General features: G+C 39.4%; 1 protein-coding gene across 10 annotated transcripts in view; it reads left to right on the plus strand.

Moving 5' to 3' along the window:
• Positions 1 to 19760, plus strand: part of C2H2orf76 (chromosome 2 C2orf76 homolog) — a 115853-nt gene that overhangs the window by 70337 nt on the left and 25756 nt on the right. For 9 of the 10 annotated variants that reach the window (XM_055397335.2, XM_055397338.2, XM_055397337.2 and 6 more), the window contains one exon: positions 17724 to 17774. The exons of the other annotated variant lie outside the window; for it this stretch is intronic. In XM_055397335.2, the coding sequence (XP_055253310.2) occupies positions 17724 to 17774 (51 nt within the window). The remainder of the gene's footprint in view (positions 1 to 17723; positions 17775 to 19760) is intronic. 10 annotated transcript variants of the gene reach the window in all.

Genomic DNA, 19760 nt, shown 5'->3' on the forward strand with positions numbered 1-19760 from the left:
CACAATAAACTGTGGAAAATTCTGTAAGAGATGGGAATACAAGACCACCTGACCTGCCTCTTACGAAACCTGTATGCATGTCAGGAAGTAACAGAACTGGCCATGGAACAACAGACTGGTTCCAAATAGGAAAAGGAGTACGTCAAGGCTGTATGGAGAAGGCAGTGGCACCCCACTCCAGTACTCTTGCCTGGAAAATCCCATGGACAGAGGAGCCTGGAAGGGTGCAGTCCATAGGGTGGCTGAGTGTCGGAGACGACTGAGCGACTTCATTTTCACTTTCATCCATTGGAGAAGGAAATGGCAACCCACTCCAGTGTTCTTGCCTGGAGAATCCCAGGGACGGGGGAGCCTGATGGGCTGACGTCTATGGGGTTGCACAGAGTCAGACACAACTGAAGTTACTTAGCAGCAGCAGCAGCAGCAAGTCTAGATATTGTCACCCTGCTTATTTAACTTATATGCAGAGTACATCATGAAAAACGCTGGGCTGGATGAAGCACAGGCTGGAATTAAGATTGCTGGGAGAAATATCAATAACCTCAGATATGCAGGTGACACCACCCTTATGGCAGAAGGTGAAGAATTAAAGAGCTTCTTGATGAAAGTGAAAGAGGAGAGTGAAAAAGTTAACTTAAAGCTCAACATTCAGAAAACTAAGATCACGCCCATCACTTCATGGCAAATAGATGGGGAAACAGTGGAAACAGTGGCTGACTTTATTTTTTGGGGCTCCAAAATCACTGCAGATGGCGACTTCTACCATAAAATTAAAAGACGCTTACTCCTTAGAAGCAAAGTTATGGCCAACCTAGACGGCATATTAAAAAGCAGAGACATTACTTTGTCAACAGAGGTCCGTCTAGTCAAGGCTATGGTTTTTCCAGTGGTCATGTATGGATGTGAGAGTTGGACTGTGAAGAAAGCTGATCGCCAAAGAATTGATGCTTTTGAACTGTGGTGCTGGAGAAGACTCTTGAGAGTCCCTTGGACTGCAAGGAGATCCAACCAGTCCATCCTAAAGGAGATCAATCCTGGGTATTCATTGGAAGGACTGGTGCTGAAGCTGAAACTCTGATACTTTGGCCACCTGATGCGAATAGCTGACTCATTTGAAAAGACCCTGATGCTGGGAAAGATTGAGGGCGGGAGGAGAAGGGAACGACAGAGGATGAGATGGTTGGGTGGCATCACCGACTCAGTGGACATGAGTTTGAGTAAATTCTGGGAGCTGGTGATGGACAGGGAGGCCTGGCGTGCTGCAGTCTATGTGGTTGCAAAGATTCGGACACGACTGAGTGACTGAACTGAACTGAACTGAAGGTGATAGCTGCCAGGTTTCTTTACTGTAAATTTTGATTGTACTTGGAAAGTAACTTGTTAGGGATACATTCTGAGACTTCGTGAATGTCCTGTTACTTCCCAATCTTTCATCCACTAGTTTAGCATTGTTTGATGATTCTTGCCTGAATCAGTTATGAAGTTCGGCAAACGGTGATTCTTTTTATTCCATCATTCCTTTTACATATATTAGTTTTTTTTCTACAGTAAGGAAGAGCTTTTTACCCTACCCCCCGTTCCTATTCCTGCCCCATTTATTTAATCTTTGGTTTATATCATTGTGGACTTAAGAATTCTTACTTTATTCAGAGGATTAGAATTCTTTATTTTTATTTTATTCTGATGCTCTAATCATCTCATTTTGGCAGGGGGCGGGTGGGGGGGTAGCCAAAGACACTATTCAAAATTGCCAATGAAAGACAATGAAAGACTCCTGAATGAAAAAGTTAATTCAGATTAAAGAGTCTGAACTAACATATGTCCTTGGATTTTCTTTTGTTACAGAAAGAAAGAACATGGCTTCATGTCCTTTTAACATGTCCACATCCTTCTTTGAGCACTTCCTTACTTTTTGATCTAAGATGTTCCAGATATGTCCTGTTCTTTCCCTACCCCAGCCCTGGGATCAGTCATTTGTCTGAGGAGCTGTGATTCCATTACTGGAGAATGTTATTGGGAAACCACAAACTTGGTTTATATGTGTGCAATGTAAGTGTACATAGTTAACTTTTAAAAATATAGTGAATTCTTGACATTTTACTTCCTGATTGACTTTGTAAAATTTCTAAACTCTTGTCCTTTACTTTTTTTTTTGACTTTGTAAAATTTCTAAACTCCTCTCCCTTACTTTTTTTTTTCGTCTAATTTGAGTGGTTTTACTGCTCAATATTACTTGCCTAAGAAGAAAGCATGGTGTTTTAACTCATAGAGAAGACAGGCTAGTCACTCTACTTGTTAGGGGGAGATGGAGAGTTGGTACTAAGATATTGCCAATTAAAGAGTGTCCTGTTTTTGAAAGGCTATCACTGAAAATGTATTCAGATTTTGAAAGAAAAGCGAATCCCTACTTTTTTTATTTTAATATCTTTTTGTGTACTATGGGTTACAGTGTTTCTTAGTACACTAAGTGCTCTGGTGTTCTTGGTACAGTGCAGAATAGATTCTCTGAAGCCCTTGAGAACAAGATGTAATCTTCAGGCTGCTCCAGTGCCAAGGAAAGACATATTCTCTTTAGGGTCACTGTGTTCTTTTCCTTCCGAAGTACTGCAGAATTGCTCCCCATTAGAGCAGTGGTGTGGATCACTGCAAATGCTCAGCACAGCCTACTCACATCTTTCACCTGTTACTTGTTTCTATTAATATTGTGCATGTGGGAAATGTGTTCCACTGATTAAAAGATAAACTTTGGGCCTCAGGCCTTTTTGAGCTATGTGCTCTGTACCTATCTTTGTCCTCTAATTTGAGGTACAATGGAACTCTGCAAAGTTAGTGAATTTGCCTTTTATGAATTGTGTACATAACAAAGACCAAACAGCTTATTACTGAGGAATTTTTGAACTAATTTGTTCTAAGAGCTTTACGTAGATTTTCTCATTTCATCCTCACAGCATCCTTCTAAATTAGGAAATGTTACTACCTCAATTTTGCAGATGAAGAAACTAAAGAACAGAGGGAGTTGAGAAGCTTGCCTGAGATTACATGGCAAAAACAAGGCAAAGCTGCAGTCCAACCCTTGCAGTTTAGCTATACAACCATCTACTCCTAAACAGTATGCTTAGTTGCCTCTTTCTTCTCTATTGCCTTGCTCGCTTAAATAGAGTCTCTGAAATAAATGGATTTGCTTAGAGTCAAAAGAGACTTTGAATTTAGTTTATCATGCTCTACCGTTTTATTTTTAGTTGAAGTATAGTTGATTTACCGTGGTTCAGGTATATAACAAACAGATTCACACACATACATATTCTTTTTCAGATTCTTTTCCGTTATAGGTTATTATATTGAATATAGTTAGTTCCCTGTGATATGCAGTAGTCCTTGTTGTTTAAATTTTATACATAGTAGTGTGTATCTGTTAAATTTCTAATTTACCCTTCCCACCCTTTACCTTTGATAACCATAATTTTATTTTCTATGTCTGTGAGTCTATTTTTGTCTTGTAAAAAAGTACATTTGTATTATTATTTTAGATTCCACAGATAAGTGATGTCATATAATCTTTGACTTTCTGCGTCTGACTTAACTTGATTTAGTATGATAATATCTAGGTTCATCCCTGTTGTTGCAAATGGCACTACTTTGTTCTTTTATATTGCTGAGTAATATTCCATTGTATGTCTATGCCACATCTTCTTTATCCATTCCTCTGATGTTGGACATTTAGGTTGCTTCCATGTCTTGGTTTTGTAAATAGTGCTGCTGTGAACATTTCAATTAAGAATTTTTGTCTTTTTTGGATATGTGCCCAGGAGTGGGATTCCCAGATCATATGGTAACTCTAGCTTTATTTTTTAAGGAGCTTCCATCCTGCTCTCCATAGTGACTGCACCAATTTATATTCCCACCAACAGTGTAGGAGGGTCCTGTTTTCTCCACACACTCTCCAGCATTTATTATTTGTAGACTTTTAAAAAATATTTTCATTTACATATTTATTTGGCTGCACCAGGTCTTAGTCTCTGGGCATGTGAGATCTAGTTCCCTAACCAGGGATTGAAGCCAGGCCTGTACTGGGCACACAGAGTCTTGACCACTGGACACTAGGGGAGTCGCCTATTTGCAGACTTTAAGGGTGGCCATTCTGACTGGTCTGAGGTCTGGTCTGATCTCATTATAGTTTTGATTTGCGTTTATCTAATCTGGTTCCAAATAGGAAAAGGTGTACGTCAAGGCTGTATATTGTCACCTTGCTTATTTAACTTATATGCAGAGTACATCATGAGGAACGCTGGGCTGGAAGAAGCACAAGCTGGAATCAAGATTGCTGGGAGAAATATCAATAACCTCAGATATGCAGATGACACTACCCTTATGGCAGAAAGTGAAGAGGAACTCAAAAGCCTCTTGATGAAAGTGAAAGAAGAGAGTGAAAAGGTTGGCTTGAAGCTCAACATTCAGAAAACAAAGATCATGGCATCTGGTCCCATCACTTCATGGGAAATAGATGGAAAAACAGTGGAAACAGTGTCAGACTTTATTTTTTTGGGCTCCAAAATCACTGCAGATGCTGATTGCAGCCATGAAATTAAAAGACGCTTGCTCCTTGGAAGGAAAGTTATGACCAACCTTGATAGTATATTAAAAAGCAGAGACATTACTTTGCCAACCAAGGTCCGTCTAGTCAAGGCAATGGTTTTTCCCGTGGTCATGTATGGATGTGAGAGTTGGACTGTGAAGAAAGCTGATCGCCGAAGAATTGATGCTTTTGAACTGTGGTGTTGGAGAAGACTCTTGAGAGTCCCTTATACTGCAAGGAGATCCAACCAGTCCATTCTGAAGGAGATCAATCCTGGATGTTCTTTGGAGGGACTGATGCTAAAGCTGAAACTGCAATACTTTGGCCACCTCATGCGACGAGTTGACTCACTGGAAAAGAGTCTGATGCTGGGAAAGGTTGGGGGCGGGAGGAGAAGGGGACGACAGAGAATGAGATGGTTGGATGGCATCACCGACTCTGTGGACATGAGTTTGAGTGTACTCCGGGAGTTGGTGATGGACAGGGAGGCCTGGCGTGCTGTGATTCATGGGGTCGCGGAGAGTCGGACACGACTGAGCGACTGATCTGATCTGATCTGAATAATTAGCGATGTTGATCATCTTTTCATGTGCCTGTTGGCCTTGCTTAAATGTTTTGAACACTGAAAGCTGGAAGGATGCTTGACATTACGGCATAGAGAATCTTGTATACAAACCGAATGTTCATTGTGGTGAACGGCTTTTTGGGGTTATTTTAGATACGTTCTTGCCTTTCCAGGTGTCCTTTTGATAAATCACTTTTGCCATCCATAGCTTAACATGGTCTCTTCCCATAATTGTCTGTTTCTCCCTCAACCAAGAAACTTTGGTTAAATTTGATCCATTCTGCCTTGAGAATTATTGAACCACTATACCATGCCATTAAAATCTAAAGTTGTGTAAATATAACAAATAAGTGTAGTGGATATAAACTAGCATTTATAAATAAGTGTAAATATAATGATATATAAGATGACAAATTTTCAGAATAGTATACAAACCAATTATCTAGACTATATGACATTTTAATTATTTGTTGATCTGGCATTTTAATACTTTGCAATACTTTAGATTTGGGTTCTGAATGTAAAATCATTTCATCTATTAAATAAAAGCTGTGGAGATTTTATCCAGACTTCCAATTCATAACTCAATTCTTTATACCCTGTTACTCCTGGTGAATTGTTACTTTGTAGAGCAGTCTGTTCTGTTGGGTGACTACTAGAATAGTTAGAAAGATTTTCCTCATCTTTTTAATGTTTATTTATTTGTTTATATTTAATTCTCCCCTCCACAGTTTCCCCTATTATTAACATATTAGTATGCTGCATTTGTTGCAGTTAATGAACCAATATTGATGCATTGTTAACTACAGTCCATAGTTGATTCAGGTTTCCTTTGTTTTTACTGATGTCCTTTTTCTGCTCCAGGATCCCAGCCAGGATACTACATTACATTTAGTTGTCATGTCTCTCTAGGCTCTGTGAACTGTGGCAGTTTCTCAGATTTTCCTTGTTTGAGGACTTCGACAGTTTTGGGGAGTACTGATCAAGCTTATTGTAGGATATCCCTCTATTGGAATGTGCCTGATGATTTTTCTCATGATTAGACTGGAGTTATGGGTTTTTGAGAGGAAGATCACACAGATAGTGTCACTCTTATCACATCACAACGTATCAAGGGTACATATTTTCTAAATGATTTATGGTTGTTGATGTTGACTTTGACCACTTGACTAAAGTAGTACAGGTTTCTCCACTGTCAGGTTACTCTGTTATCTCCCTGTTCATAAGGTACTCTGGAAGGAGGTCACTATGCACAGCACACAGTTAAGGAGCGGAGAATTATGTTCCCTTCCTTTAGTGTGGATATCTACATAATTTATTTGGAATTCTTTTGCATGGGAGATATTTGTTGCTCAGATTGTTACAGATTTGGTCGCTGAAAACTTTCAGTTGTCTCTGTGCCTCTTTGACGTATGCCATCTGTGTGTGGTTTTTAAGATGGTCCAGCCTAATTTTGTATATTTCCCGTGCCAGTCCTAGAATCAGCCATTTCTCCAGGAGCCTTGGTTGCTTTTATTGGAGAATTGTTTTAGACCAAAATCTCGGTGCTAGGTATGCTCTTCACTACTTTCATTTCTTAGGCTTTCTTGACAGAGCAAGGAAATATGTCAACCTGTGTATTTACACATACGTATAAATATTTTCATATTTACCGTCTGAATCTGTATGTTAAATGTGAGTTCTTACTGATGCTTTCAACTCTAATCCATTATCACATGGATCATTTCAGCCTTCTCTGTTTGCTTATATGTACATCCTCACTCCAACTGTGAGAAACCTGGCTCCCATCATCTGCCATCCATTTACCTACCTGTTTAATTCCAGTATACAGGTATGGGCTTCCCTGATAGCTCAGTTGGTAAAGAATCTGCCTGCAATGCAGGAGACCCTGGTTCAATTCCTGGGTTGGGAAGATCCCCTAGAGAAGGGATAGGTTACCCACTCTAGTATTTTTGGGCTTCCCTTGTGGCTTAGCTGGTAAAGAATCTGCCTGCGATGTGGGAGACCTGGGTTTGATCCCTGGGTTGGGAAGATCCCCTGAAGAAGGGAAAGGCTACCCCCTCCAGTATTCTGGTCCAGAGAATTCCATGGACTATACTTCATGGGGGTGCAAAGAGTCAGACACAACTGAGCAACTTTCACTTTCCCTGGAGAAGGAAATGGCAACGCATTCCAGTATCCTTGCCTGGAAAATTCCATGGACTGAGGAGCCTGGCAGCTACAGTCCATGGGGTTGCAAAGAGTCGGACACGACTGAGCAACTTAACTTAAACTTAACATACAGGTATAGCTGTATTAGAGTTGTTATTTGGTACTCTGTGGGAACAACTTGATATTAACTAGAATACAGTGCTTTTGTGATTTCCTTTTACCTTCAGTTCAGTTCAGTCACTCAGTCTTGTCTGACTCTTTGCGACCCCATGAATCACAGCATGCCAGGCCTCCCTGTCCATCACCAACTCCCGGAGTTCACTCAGACTCATGTCCAACGAGTCGGTGATGCCATCCAGCCATCTCATTCTCTGCCGTCCCCTTCTCCTCCTGCCCCCAATCCCTCCCTGCTTCAGAGTCTTTTCCAGTGAGTCAGCTCTTTGCATCAGGTGGCCAAAGTATTGGAGCTTCAGCTTTAGCATCAGTCCTTCCAATGAACACCCAGGACTGATCTCCTTTAGAATGGACTGGTTGGATCTCCCTGCAGTCCAAGGGACTCTCAAGAGTCTTCTCCAACACCACAGTTCAAAAGTATCAATTCTTCGGTTCTCAGCTTTCTTCACAGTCCAACTCTCACATCCATACATGAACAGTGGAAAAACCATAGCCTTGACTAAACGGACCTTGGTTGGCAAAGTAATGTCTCTGCTTTTTAATATGCTGTCTAGGTTGGTCATAACTTTCCTTCCAAGGAGTAAGCATCTTTTAATTTCATGGCTGTAATCAGCATCCGCAGTGATTTTGGAGCCCCCCAAAATAAAACTCTGACACTGTTTCCACTGTTTCCCCATCTATTTCCCATGAAGTGATGGGACCAGATGCCATGATCTTAGTTTTCTGAATGTTGAGCTTCAAGCCAACTTTTTCACTCTCTTCTTTCACTTTCATCAAGAGGCTTTTTAGTTCTTCTTCACTTTCTGCCATAAGGGTGGTGTCATCTGCATATCTGAGGTTATTGATATTTCTGCTGACAGTCTTACAAAATCTGTTCATTGCCAGAGTTATTTAAATCAGCACCTTTTTTTTCCCACTTCAGTAAAATTGTTTCATATATTTGCAATAAATTTATATTCTCTTCTCACCCTCTGTGTTCTTTCCTGGGACCCTCTGTCCTGGTTTTATTTTTTTGTAGTTGTTTTGTTTTGCATACATTAAAGTTCTCTCTTTGTGCTGTAAAGTTCTATGGGTTTTGATAAATGAATAACGTCATGTAGCCACCATTATAGTATCATACAGAATAGTTTAATTGTCCTAAAAATCCCCCATGCTTCATCTATTCATTCTTTTTGCAAGCCCCTGGCATCCACTGATCTTTTTATTGTCTCTAGTTTTGCTTTTTCCAGAATATCATGTACTCGGAATTATACAGTATGTAGTCTTTTTAGACTGGCTTCTTTCACTTAGAAATGTGCATTTAAGGATCTTCTGTATGTTTTCATGGCAAGTCCTATCTTCTTAACCTCCTTTAATCTGGAACAGGCCTCACCTTCAGTTCAGTTCAGTTCAGTTCAGTTCAGTCGCTCAGTCGTGTCCGACTCTCCGCGACCCCATGAATCACAGCACGCCAGGCCTCCCTGTCCAGCACCAACTCCCGGAGTTCACTCAAACTCATGTCCATCGAGTCGGTGATGCCATCCAGCCATTATCTGTCATTTTATTGATTTTTTTTTTGAGAAAAATCCAAATCTGAGTTTTTATAGAATGCCCCATAATTTGAATTTGTCCGATTGTTTTCGTATGATTAGATTCAGATTAGACATTTTTGACATGATTACCATGTAGGTTGCAGGTTGACAAATCACGAGCTATGGATCAGTCTGACCTTCCCCCTGGTTTTATAAAGTTTATTGAAACACAGCCACACCCATTTATTTACATATTATATGTACTGATTTTGTGTTTCAATGGCACTTACATAGTTGTGACAGAAAAAAACTCACATGTGGCTCACAAAAACTAAATTTTGTTTACTGATCTTTACAGAAATAGTTTGCTGATCACTGTTGGGAAGGATTGGGGGCGGGAGGAGAAGGGGACGACAGAGAATGAGATGGCTGGATGGCATCACTGACTCGATGGACATGAGTTTGAGTGCACTCTGGGAGTTGGTGATGGACAGGGAGGCCTGGTGTGCTGTGATTCATGGGGTCTCAAAGAGTCAGTCACGGCTGAGCGACTGAACTGAACTGAATGTTGGTAATTCCTCCTCATTGCATCATATCAGGAAGCACTTGGTTATTGGTAGTATTTGTGAACTTACTGGGTCAGCCGTTTATTAGGGAAGGATTAAGCTGAGGAATGGCCAGATGGAAAATATGCATAGGACAAAGCACGGGGCAAGGGGATGGAGCTTCCATGCCCTCCTGGAGTGCACCATTCTACCTGGTATCACCATGTGTTCACCAACCTGGCAGCTCTCGTGATAGATGTTTAAGCCATTTGGTTAAGAAGCTGTCTACTAGATTTCTCTGTTGTAAAGGTATCTTTCCAACTAATAAATAGTTGAGACCATATGTGTATGTTGTTTCCAATAGTTTTAGTATCTATTTTGTTTTTAAATTCGTTTTTAAATTTTTTGGCCACGCCAAAACAGTTCCTCAACCAGAGATTGAACTTGTGCCCCCTGTATTGGAAGCCTGGAATTTTAACCATAGGACTGCCAGGCAAGTCCCGGTTTTAGTATCTATTGATGATCTTTACCCAAATCTCTGGTAGTTGCAGTAACTGGGATTTTTTTCTAACTCTGTGACTCCTTCTATGTTTATTATCTAGCATTTTTTTCTGTAAAGAGGTATTCCCCTGGTGCCCCTCCTATTTAGAAAGAAACAGGATAATTTTGTAGTAGCAAAATCATAGCACATTATCCCCTTATCACAAAGGGACCATTCCTTCAATACAGTGTTAGGGTAATACTCTCTTGTTTGTATGTACTATAGATTCCTTAGTTTAAATATTTAACTCCATAAATTTAAAACACAAAATAACACTTTATCTTCTGTAGCTATGACTTAACAGAGTGAAAATACAGCAATGAAGAAAGTAATGTTAACTTAAGGATAGTTAGTGGTTACTTCTGGGAAGGGAGGTTGATGGTACTAGGAAAGAAATCTTTGATTTCTGCCAAACATCAACATCAGTCAGCCATAGGCGTGCTTATGTCCCCTTCCTCTAGAGCCTCCCTCCCACCTCCCACCCTTTCCCACCCTTCTAGGTTGTTATGGAGCCCTGGTTTGAGTCCCTGAGTAGTACAGCAAATTTCCATTTGCTGTCTGTTTTACATATGGTAGTGTATATGCTTCCACAGCATCCACTTCTGTTAGAAACTTTTTCAGTAAAGTCGGAATAGAAGGGAACTTTCTCTACCTGATTAAGGATATTTGTGAAAAAAATGATACCCTACATTATATTTAATGGTGAAAGACTGAGGACTTTCCTCCTAATATAAGGAACTAGGCAGGGTGTTTTCTTAGAAATCGCTTTTATTAAACACTGTGCTGGAAGTTCTAGCCAGTTCAGTAAGACAAGATAGAGAAATAAATGGCATCCAATTTAGAAAGAAAGAAGTAAAATTGTCATTATTCACTGGTGAGTTGATTATCTTTGTTGAAAATCCTATGGAGTTTATAAAAACACTACTGGAACTAGTAACTTGAGCTTTAAGCAAGGTTGTAGGATATAAATGGATATATAAAAACTAATTATGCAATATATAGTTGGAAACTAAAAAAGAATAATAGCATCCAAAAAATTGAAATAGGGTATATTCAATAAGAGTTGTAAGACTTTTGCACTGAAAACTCTAAAACATCACAGAGAAGTTTAAAAAGACCTAGATAAATGGAGATATACTGTGTTCATAGATTAGAAAACTCGATATGGTTAAGACATCATGACTCCTCAAAATAATGTATAGATTCCAATCCCAATCAGAATCTCAGCAGGCTTTCTTTTTTCCTTCAGATAATGTCTACTGATTCTAAAGTTTATGAATAAGTTATTCTAATGTGTTCAAAAATTATAAGGAAAGTAAAAAAGACATAATATATAAATAAATAATGATATAAATAAATCACAAAAAGAAGTTGGAAGAGTTACACTATCTGATTTCATGATTTACTACTATAAAGCTGTATCAGGCAGGATTCAGTGGTATTGATATACAGATGACATGTATATCGATGAAAAATAGTCCAGAAATAGTCCTACACATATATGTTTAATTGGTTTTTGATCACAGCATTTTAGGGGGAAGAGGTCATCTTTCTATAAAGGAGCTGAAACAATTGGATATTCATATGCAAATAAATGAACTTGAATTTCACCTTTTGCCATACACAAAAAATGATTTGAGATTGGTCAAGGCCTGAATTTAAATTCTGAAACTATAAAAACTGAAAGAAAACATAAGAGAAAATCTTAAAGACTGATTTTGGCAAAATTTCTTAAAGTACAATGAGCCAAAAAAAAAAATCTAGCTAGGGTTCATCAAAATTAAAAACTTTTGCTTTTTAAAATGCACTGTTAAGAAAATAAAGAGGCAAACCACAGATATTGGAGAAAATACTTGTAAAACATATATCCATCAAGAAATTTGTGTCTAGAATAATAGTAACTGAAGAAAGAAACCAAACTCTTACCACTCATTTATATGGTATATAACCCAATTAAAAAAATGGGCAAAATATTTGAATATGCACTTCATCAAAGAAAATGTATGGACGACGAATAAGCACGTTCAGTGATATCATCATCAGTCTTTAGTGAAATGGAAGTTAAAACCACAATGAGAGCATAACACACCCACTAACATGACTAAAAAAGAAAGCTTTGGAAGTTAAAAACCAAGTTTTTGGGTAGGATGTGAAAGGACTGGAGCTTCTTATATGTTGCTAATGGGAGCGTTAATAAAGCTACCATTTTGGAAGAAGATTCAGCAAATTCTTGACAAGTTAAACATACGAACTTACCATACAACCCAGCCATTCCACTTGTAGGTGTAATGAAAGTGTTTGTCTACATATGAATACTCATGGCCGTATTCATAGTGGTACAAAATGGGAAACAACCTTTTTCATAAGGAAGTGTTTGTTCTTTTTCTCTTCCCCTTCGAGAATTTTTATATGTAAATTTATTCTCACCAGAATGTGTTTAACATCTAATTTTTCTTTTCTTTTGCCATCACAGAAGATACCAGCTTTAGTCCTACCCTTCTTAGTGTGGCAGATGGAAGTTGGGAGGGCTGGATTCTAGTCCTGGCTCTTGACGCTTTGGGCTGATTGAATGCCTTCTTGGGACTTCAGTGCTCTAACCTGCTGATTAAAGGGATTAAATGATGCATTTTTACTCATGTCTATTTTTGAGCACCTGCCATGTGCCAAGTACTCTGTTAGATTTTGGCAACATGATGAAGGAAGTAGGCTGTATTTCCCCGCCCTCATTGGAACCAGTATTTATTAACATATAATGTGCCAGGCACTGTCTTAGGTTTTGGGAAGTCAGGCCATTGTGTCTTAATCTCTAGGCATTTATGAACTAGTAGAGAAGAGAGACCAAACTAAGTAAACAAAGCTCTAATTGTAAAAAATGTTATGAATGGAGGAATATGAGAGGACACCCCTCTTTTAGTAGGGCTGTCCAGGAAGGCCTCTTTGTGGAAGTGACAGCTGAGCTGAGATCCACAGATAGAAGATAAAAAGGGCTCCTTTCATCTGTCATACTCTCTTCTCTCAGAAGCCTAGACTTCTGAGGTCTAAGGAGGTGATTTGGTGTCTTGACTGTTCAGTTCAGTTCAGTCGCTCAGTCGTGTCCGACTCTTTGCGACCCCATGAGTCACAGCACGCCAGGCCTCCCTGTCCATCACCAACTCCCGGAGTTCACTCAAACTCATGTCCATAGAGTCGGTGATACCATCCAGCCATCTCATTCTCCGTCATCTGCATTTCCTCCCGCCCCCAATCCCTCCCAGCATCAGAGTCTTTTCCAGTGAGTCAGCTCAACGCATGAGGTGGCCAAAGGATTGGAGTTTCAGCTTTAGCATCAGTCCTTCCAATGAACACCCAGGATTGATCTCCTTCAGAAAGGACTGGTTGGATCTCCTTGAGGTCCAAGGGACTCTCAAGAGTCTTCTCCAGCACCACAGTTCAAAAGCATCAATTCTTTGGTGCTCAGCTTTCTTCACAGTCCAACTCACCTCCATATATGACCACTGGAAAAACCATAGCCTTGACTAGACGGACCTTGGTTGGCAAAGTAATGTCTCTGCTTTTTAATATGCTATCTAGGTTGGTCATAACTTCCCTTCCAAGGAGTAAGCGTCTTTTAATTTCCTGGCTGCAGTCAGCATCTGCAGTGATTTTGGAGCCCAAAAAAATAAAGTCTGACACTGTTTCCACAGTTTCCCCATCTATTTCCCATGAAGTGATGGGACCAGATGCCATGATCTTCGTTTTCTGAATGTTGAGCTTCAAGCCAACCTTTTCACTCTTCTCTTTCACTTTCATCAAGAGGCTTTTGAGTTCCTCTTCACTTTCTGCCATAAGGGTAGTGTCATCTGCATATCTGAGGTTATTGATATTTCTCCCAGCAATCTTGATTCCAGCTTGTGCTTCTTCCAGCCCAGCATTCCTCATGATGTACTCTGCACATAAGTTAAATAAACAGGGTGACAATATACAACCTTGATGTACTCCTTTTCCTATTTGGAACCAGTCTATTCTTCCATGTCCAGTTCTAACTGTTGCTTCATGACCTGCATACAGGTTTCTCAAGAGGCAGGTCAGGTGGTCTGGTATTCCCATCTCTTGAAGAATTTTCCACAGTTGATTGTGATCCACACAGTCAAAGGCTTTGACATAGTCAATTAAGCAGAAATAGATGTTTTTCTGGAACTCTCTTGCTTTCTCCGTGATCCAGCGGATGTTGGCAATTTGATCTCTGGTGCCTCTGCCTTTTCTAAAACCTGCTTGAACATCTGGAGTTCACGGTTCACATATTGCTGAAGCCTGGCTTGGAGAATTTTGAGCATGACTTTACTAGCGTATGAGATGAGTGCAATTGTGCGGTAGTTTGAGCATTCTTTGGCATTGCCTTTCTTTGGGATTGGGATGAAGACTGACCTTTTCCAGTCCTAGACATCTCTAAATGAGAATAGTTTCATGGCACTGTTTATTCTGTACCTTAGTCCTTTCTTCAGGAATTTTTGCTGTCTAGTTTAGGAAATACAAATGGCAATAAATTAAACAGATTTAATTCTTCTTTCTGATACTTAGTCAACACTTCTTTGGCGTATAATTCAAAAGTGAGAAACGAAAGATGAAGTTCTGTGCTCTGCTAAGGCTAAAACAGAGGTTTCAGATGGAGTTGGACAGGAGAATGTGGACTCCACAGACAGGTTTCCTTTGGCCTACAGCACTTTTTTTTTTTTTTGGCTGCATAGGGTCTTGGTTGCTGCACATGGGATCTTCATTGTGGCACATGGGCTTGTTGCCCTGTGACATATCTTGCCTGGGAAATCCCATAGACAGAGGAGCCTGGCGGGATACAGTCCATGGGGTCGCAAGAGTAGGATATGACTGAGGGACTAAACCACCACCAATGTGGGGATCTTAGTTCCCCAATCAGGAATTGAACCTGTGTCCCTTGCGTTGGAGGGCGAATTCTTAACCACTGGATCACCAGGGAGGTCCCTGCCTACAGTGTTTTAAAAGTCAATACAATTCACCTAACCTCCCACTGCAGACTTAGTGTTTCCATTTAAATCTTTAGGTGATTCATTTCACATATGATAATATACATGCTTCAATGCCATTCTTCCAAATCATCCCACCTTCACCCTCTCCCACAGAGTCCCAAAGATTGTTCTATACACCTATGTCTCTTTTGCTGTCTCGTATACAGGGTTAAGGTTACCATCTTTCTAAATTCCATATATATGCATTAGTATACTGTATTGATGTTTTTCTTTCTGGCTTACTTCACTCTGTATAATAGGCTCCAATTTCATCCACCTCACCAGTCCAGGTTTGACGGATGATACAGGATGCTTGGGGCTGGTGCACGGGGCTGACCTGGAAGGAGGATATGGGGAGAAGGGAGGTGGGAGGGGGGTTCAAGAAGGGGAACACATGTACACCCGGGGCGGATTCGTGTCAATGTATGGCAAAAACAACCAATATATTAATGTAAAGTAATTCAGTTCAGTTCAGTTCAGTCACTCATTCGTGTCCGACTCTTTGCGACCCCATGAATCACAGCACACCAGGCCTCCCTGTCCATCACCAACTCCCGGAGTTCATTCAAACTCATGTCCATCAAGTCGGTGATGCCATCCAGCCATCTCATTCTCTGTCGTCCCCTTCTCCTCCCGCCCCCAATCCTTCCCAGCATCAGAGTCTTTTCCAGTGATTAGCCTCCAATAAAAAAAAAAAAAGTGAAAAAAAAAATCTTTAGGTGACCAATTAGAATGAAGGGACTGCAGCTCCTTTAATGGGATGCTTGCTCTTACCTCCTGGCCCTCCTGTTTGCCCAGCCTCACTCAGTCCTGTCATCTGGTTGGCCTCCTGTGATTGTGTTTGTCTAAGAATCATCTCAGCAGATTTTCATTTTGAGTTTAAATATGCCTGGGACTGGCCGGCTGTGAGTCTGATCTATGGTTGTGGGGCTGGGTGATTCTAGCATGTGGCAGGTGAGATCATAGCCCTAGCTGTGAATACACCTTTGTTAGAGGATTCATAAGGAGCGTGCCCTCTCAAGAGTGGGGACTTGTCTCAGTAACTTCTTATTTTCCCTGTCCCTGGAATACTTGGTAGTGGGTACTTTAAATGCTTGTAACATAAATGAATAAATTATAATTTTGTTATTTATTTGACCTTTAAAATTTAGGCTTTTGTGGTGACTCAGTGGGAGAGAATCTGCCTGCAATGCAAGAGATGTGGGTTTAATCCCTGGGTCAGGAAGATACCCTGGAGAAGGGAATGGCCACTCACTCCAGTATTCTTGCCTGGAGAATTCCATGGACAGAGCAGCTTGGTAGGCTACAGTCCATGGGGTTGCAAAAGAGTTGGATATAACTTAGCAACTAACACTTTTTTACTTTCACTGACCTTTAAAACGTTAAATGTACTTGAACACTTTTCCTAATTCAGATGTGTAGGTTTTTAAAAAAGTTTTCTTTGGTAACACATTCCTTTGGTTTTTAAGATGAATATGTAAAAAGGAATACAGTGAAAAGTCTCCTTCCCATTTCTGTTCTTTATCTGACCAGTGCATCATGCTCTCTCCCATGGAAGTATAAACAAAAGCAAATACATATCCTTGTTTTTCCTCTCTTTTATTCAAAAGGTAGCATACTAAAAATAATGCTCTGCCTTATGCCTCCTTCGCTCTTTAAAAAAATTATTTATTTATTTAATTTTTGTCTGCATTAGGTCTTCGTTGCTGCGCACGGTCTTTCTCTAGTTGCGGCACATGGGGGCTACTCTCTAGTTGCTGTGCACAGACTTCCGTTGTGGTGGCTTCTCTTGTTAAGGAGCCCCAGGCTCTAGAGCGTGGGTTCAGTAGTTGTGGCTCACAGGCTTGGTTGCTCTGTGGCATGTGGGATCTTCTGGACCAGGGACTGAACCCGTATTCTCCGCACTGGCAGGCAGATTCTTAACCACTTGGACCACCAGGAAAATCTGCCTTCTTTACTCTTGACATATCTTGAACACCTTATCATGTTAGTAAAGAGCTTCCTTCTCCTTTTTTGGTTGTTTTACTGGTTGGTGAAAAATATGTTTAATTGTTTGGACATATTATAGTTTATTTAGGAAGTCCCCTCATTGAAAGACCCTTGCATTTTCACGGGCATTTGCTGTTGCAAACAGTGCTACTGTTAGTACCTTTGTTTAAGTCATTTCACACACACACACACACACACACACACACGAGTGTGCAAACTATATTTCTATGGCAAATTCTCCAAGTGGAATTGTTAGGTCAAAGGGTATATGCGTATGTAATTTAGATATATGTTACTTAATTTCCCTCTGTAAGGGTTGTAGTTTAATTAATTATTAATTAAAACTAATACTAGTGTTTGAAAACATTGTTTTAAGAAAATTTTACTGTTTCTTTGCTGAGTTATAGTAGTTACATTATAGGTTATATGAATTTTGGTAAGAGTGATAGATTGTTCTAGATCATTGGTTTCTACTACTGACCCCAAGGGATTCTCAGATTCATGTGCTAAATGAACATCAACTATATAATAATGTTTCACACATACTTACTATATATTTCAAGTGTATGTAGATGCTTTTGTATAATAAAATGCCAATTCTCTTAATACTATGACTATTTGAGTATTTTATAATAAAAAGACTCTTTATATTACAGATATCCCTTTGAGGACCAGCCTCCCACCACCATTCAGAAATTATAAATATGGTAACCAGTTTTTATTCTTTTAAAACATATAATTTCACATTAGTTTTATTTTGAAATGAATTTAAATTTGGTTTTCAAAAATGAGTTTGCAATCTGTATATAAAATCAATATGGAAGTTATTTAAAAATATAGGAATTCTAACTTGATTGAATGCTGATTTAAAGAAAACTATAAAAAGACATTTTTGGACAATTGGAGAATTTGAATATAGACTGGATATTAGATGACATTATTGAATTATTATCCATTTCCTGAGTTGTAATAATAATACCACAATTTTATAAGAGAATGTCCTTATTTTTAAGAGAACATGCTAACGTGTTCAGGGTAACAGGGAAAAAAATGAACAATTGTACACTTACTGTATTTCACTGTATCTGTTGATTGTAAGATGTAACATTTTGTTTAACAACTAAGAGAAAAAAATGCTGTCAATAAAAATTATACTGCATGAAAAATAAAAATAAAAATATAGGAATTCTAGTATATCGTTAAAGTAAACACTACTTGTGTGATCAAATGGCATATTTATGAGGAATAGCATGTTTGGAAAACTGTTTGAAATGAATTTCTTTGTCAGGTAATCAGAAAAGGAGAAATGATTAAAGACTGGGAATTAAAAGAAGAGATTTAACATTTTAGATGTCAATAACTTGAGTATCTTGGCTTCCCTGATGCCACAGTGGTAAAGAATTCACCTGTTAATGTAGGAGCTGCTGCTGCTGCTGCTAAGTCACTTCAGTCATGTCCGACTCTGTGCGACCCCAGAGACGGCAGCCTACCAGGCTCCTCTGTCCCTGGGATTCTCCAGGCAAGAACACTGGAGTGGGTTGCCATTTCCTTCTCCAATGCATGAAAGTGAAAAATGCAAATGAAGTCACTCAGTCGTGTCCAACTCTTTACAACCCCATGGACTGCAGCCTACCAGACTCCTCTGTCCGTGGGATTTTCCAGGCAAGAGTACTGAAGTGGGTTGCCATTGCCTTCTCCAGCTAACGCAGGAGAGGCAGGTGCAACCCTTGGGTCAGGAAGATCCCCTGGAGAAGGAAATGGCAACCCACTCCAGTATTCTTGCCTGGGAAATCCTATGGACAGAGGAGCCTGGTGGGCTATAGTCCATAGGGTTGCAAAAGAGTTGGACTCTACTTAGCCGATTAAACAGCAGCAACAACTTGAACATGTTACAGAATAATTTTATATGTTGCAATTATTGATTTTAAAATGTAGTAATAAGTCAAGAAGCTAGGTTTCATTATTCGTTATAAAGATGATACAGTTATTAACCTTCAGGATAGTGACACTCATCAAACTTTGGATTTGAGACTTCACTTGAGAATTACCATGCACCTAATAAATATTTCTGTTAATTGGTGCAGACATTTTAAAGCATAAATTTTTAATTACCCTAGATCATTCCTGGAGTGGTTTTTAATTCTGCTGCCATTTGGTAGAGCAACTTATGACATAAAATACTTTGAAATCACAGTCTTCACCGTGTGTATGCATTTTAATATCCAGAGACTAATTGTGAGGTCACAAGGGGTAGTCAAGCAGAGGTTAAAGGCACTGAGTCAAAAGTACTTTGATTTATTGGACTTAAAGAATTTACATACTAAATATTGAATAAGAGAAAGGAATAAAAAGCATGATTAAGTAAATATGAAACTTTTCAGTTCTGTCTTTCACGGCTTTCAAAGTGTCAAGCCTTGAAATACAACCTTAAACTTGAATCTGCCTACAGATGCCACTTCAAATTAGCATAGTTACATATGGGTTCCCTTTTTGCATGCTGTGGATGTGTATTCAAACTCGTGTTCCATGGAAATTATTTTGAAAGATAAGTTTTAGGTAATGAAATTATCAAAATATCTGGCTGCTAATCATCATGATGGTAAATAATGTATTCCTTCAGTTTTTCCCTTTGTTGGTATTTGTATATTTAGGTGTGATGTTGGGTACGTATATTAGTTTGTTAATGGGTGGAG

The sequence above is a fragment of the Moschus berezovskii genome, chromosome 2, assembly GCF_049115385.1.
Source record: "Moschus berezovskii isolate FMDL1 chromosome 2, NW_MosBer_1.0, whole genome shotgun sequence".
NCBI lineage: Eukaryota > Metazoa > Chordata > Mammalia > Artiodactyla > Moschidae > Moschus > Moschus berezovskii.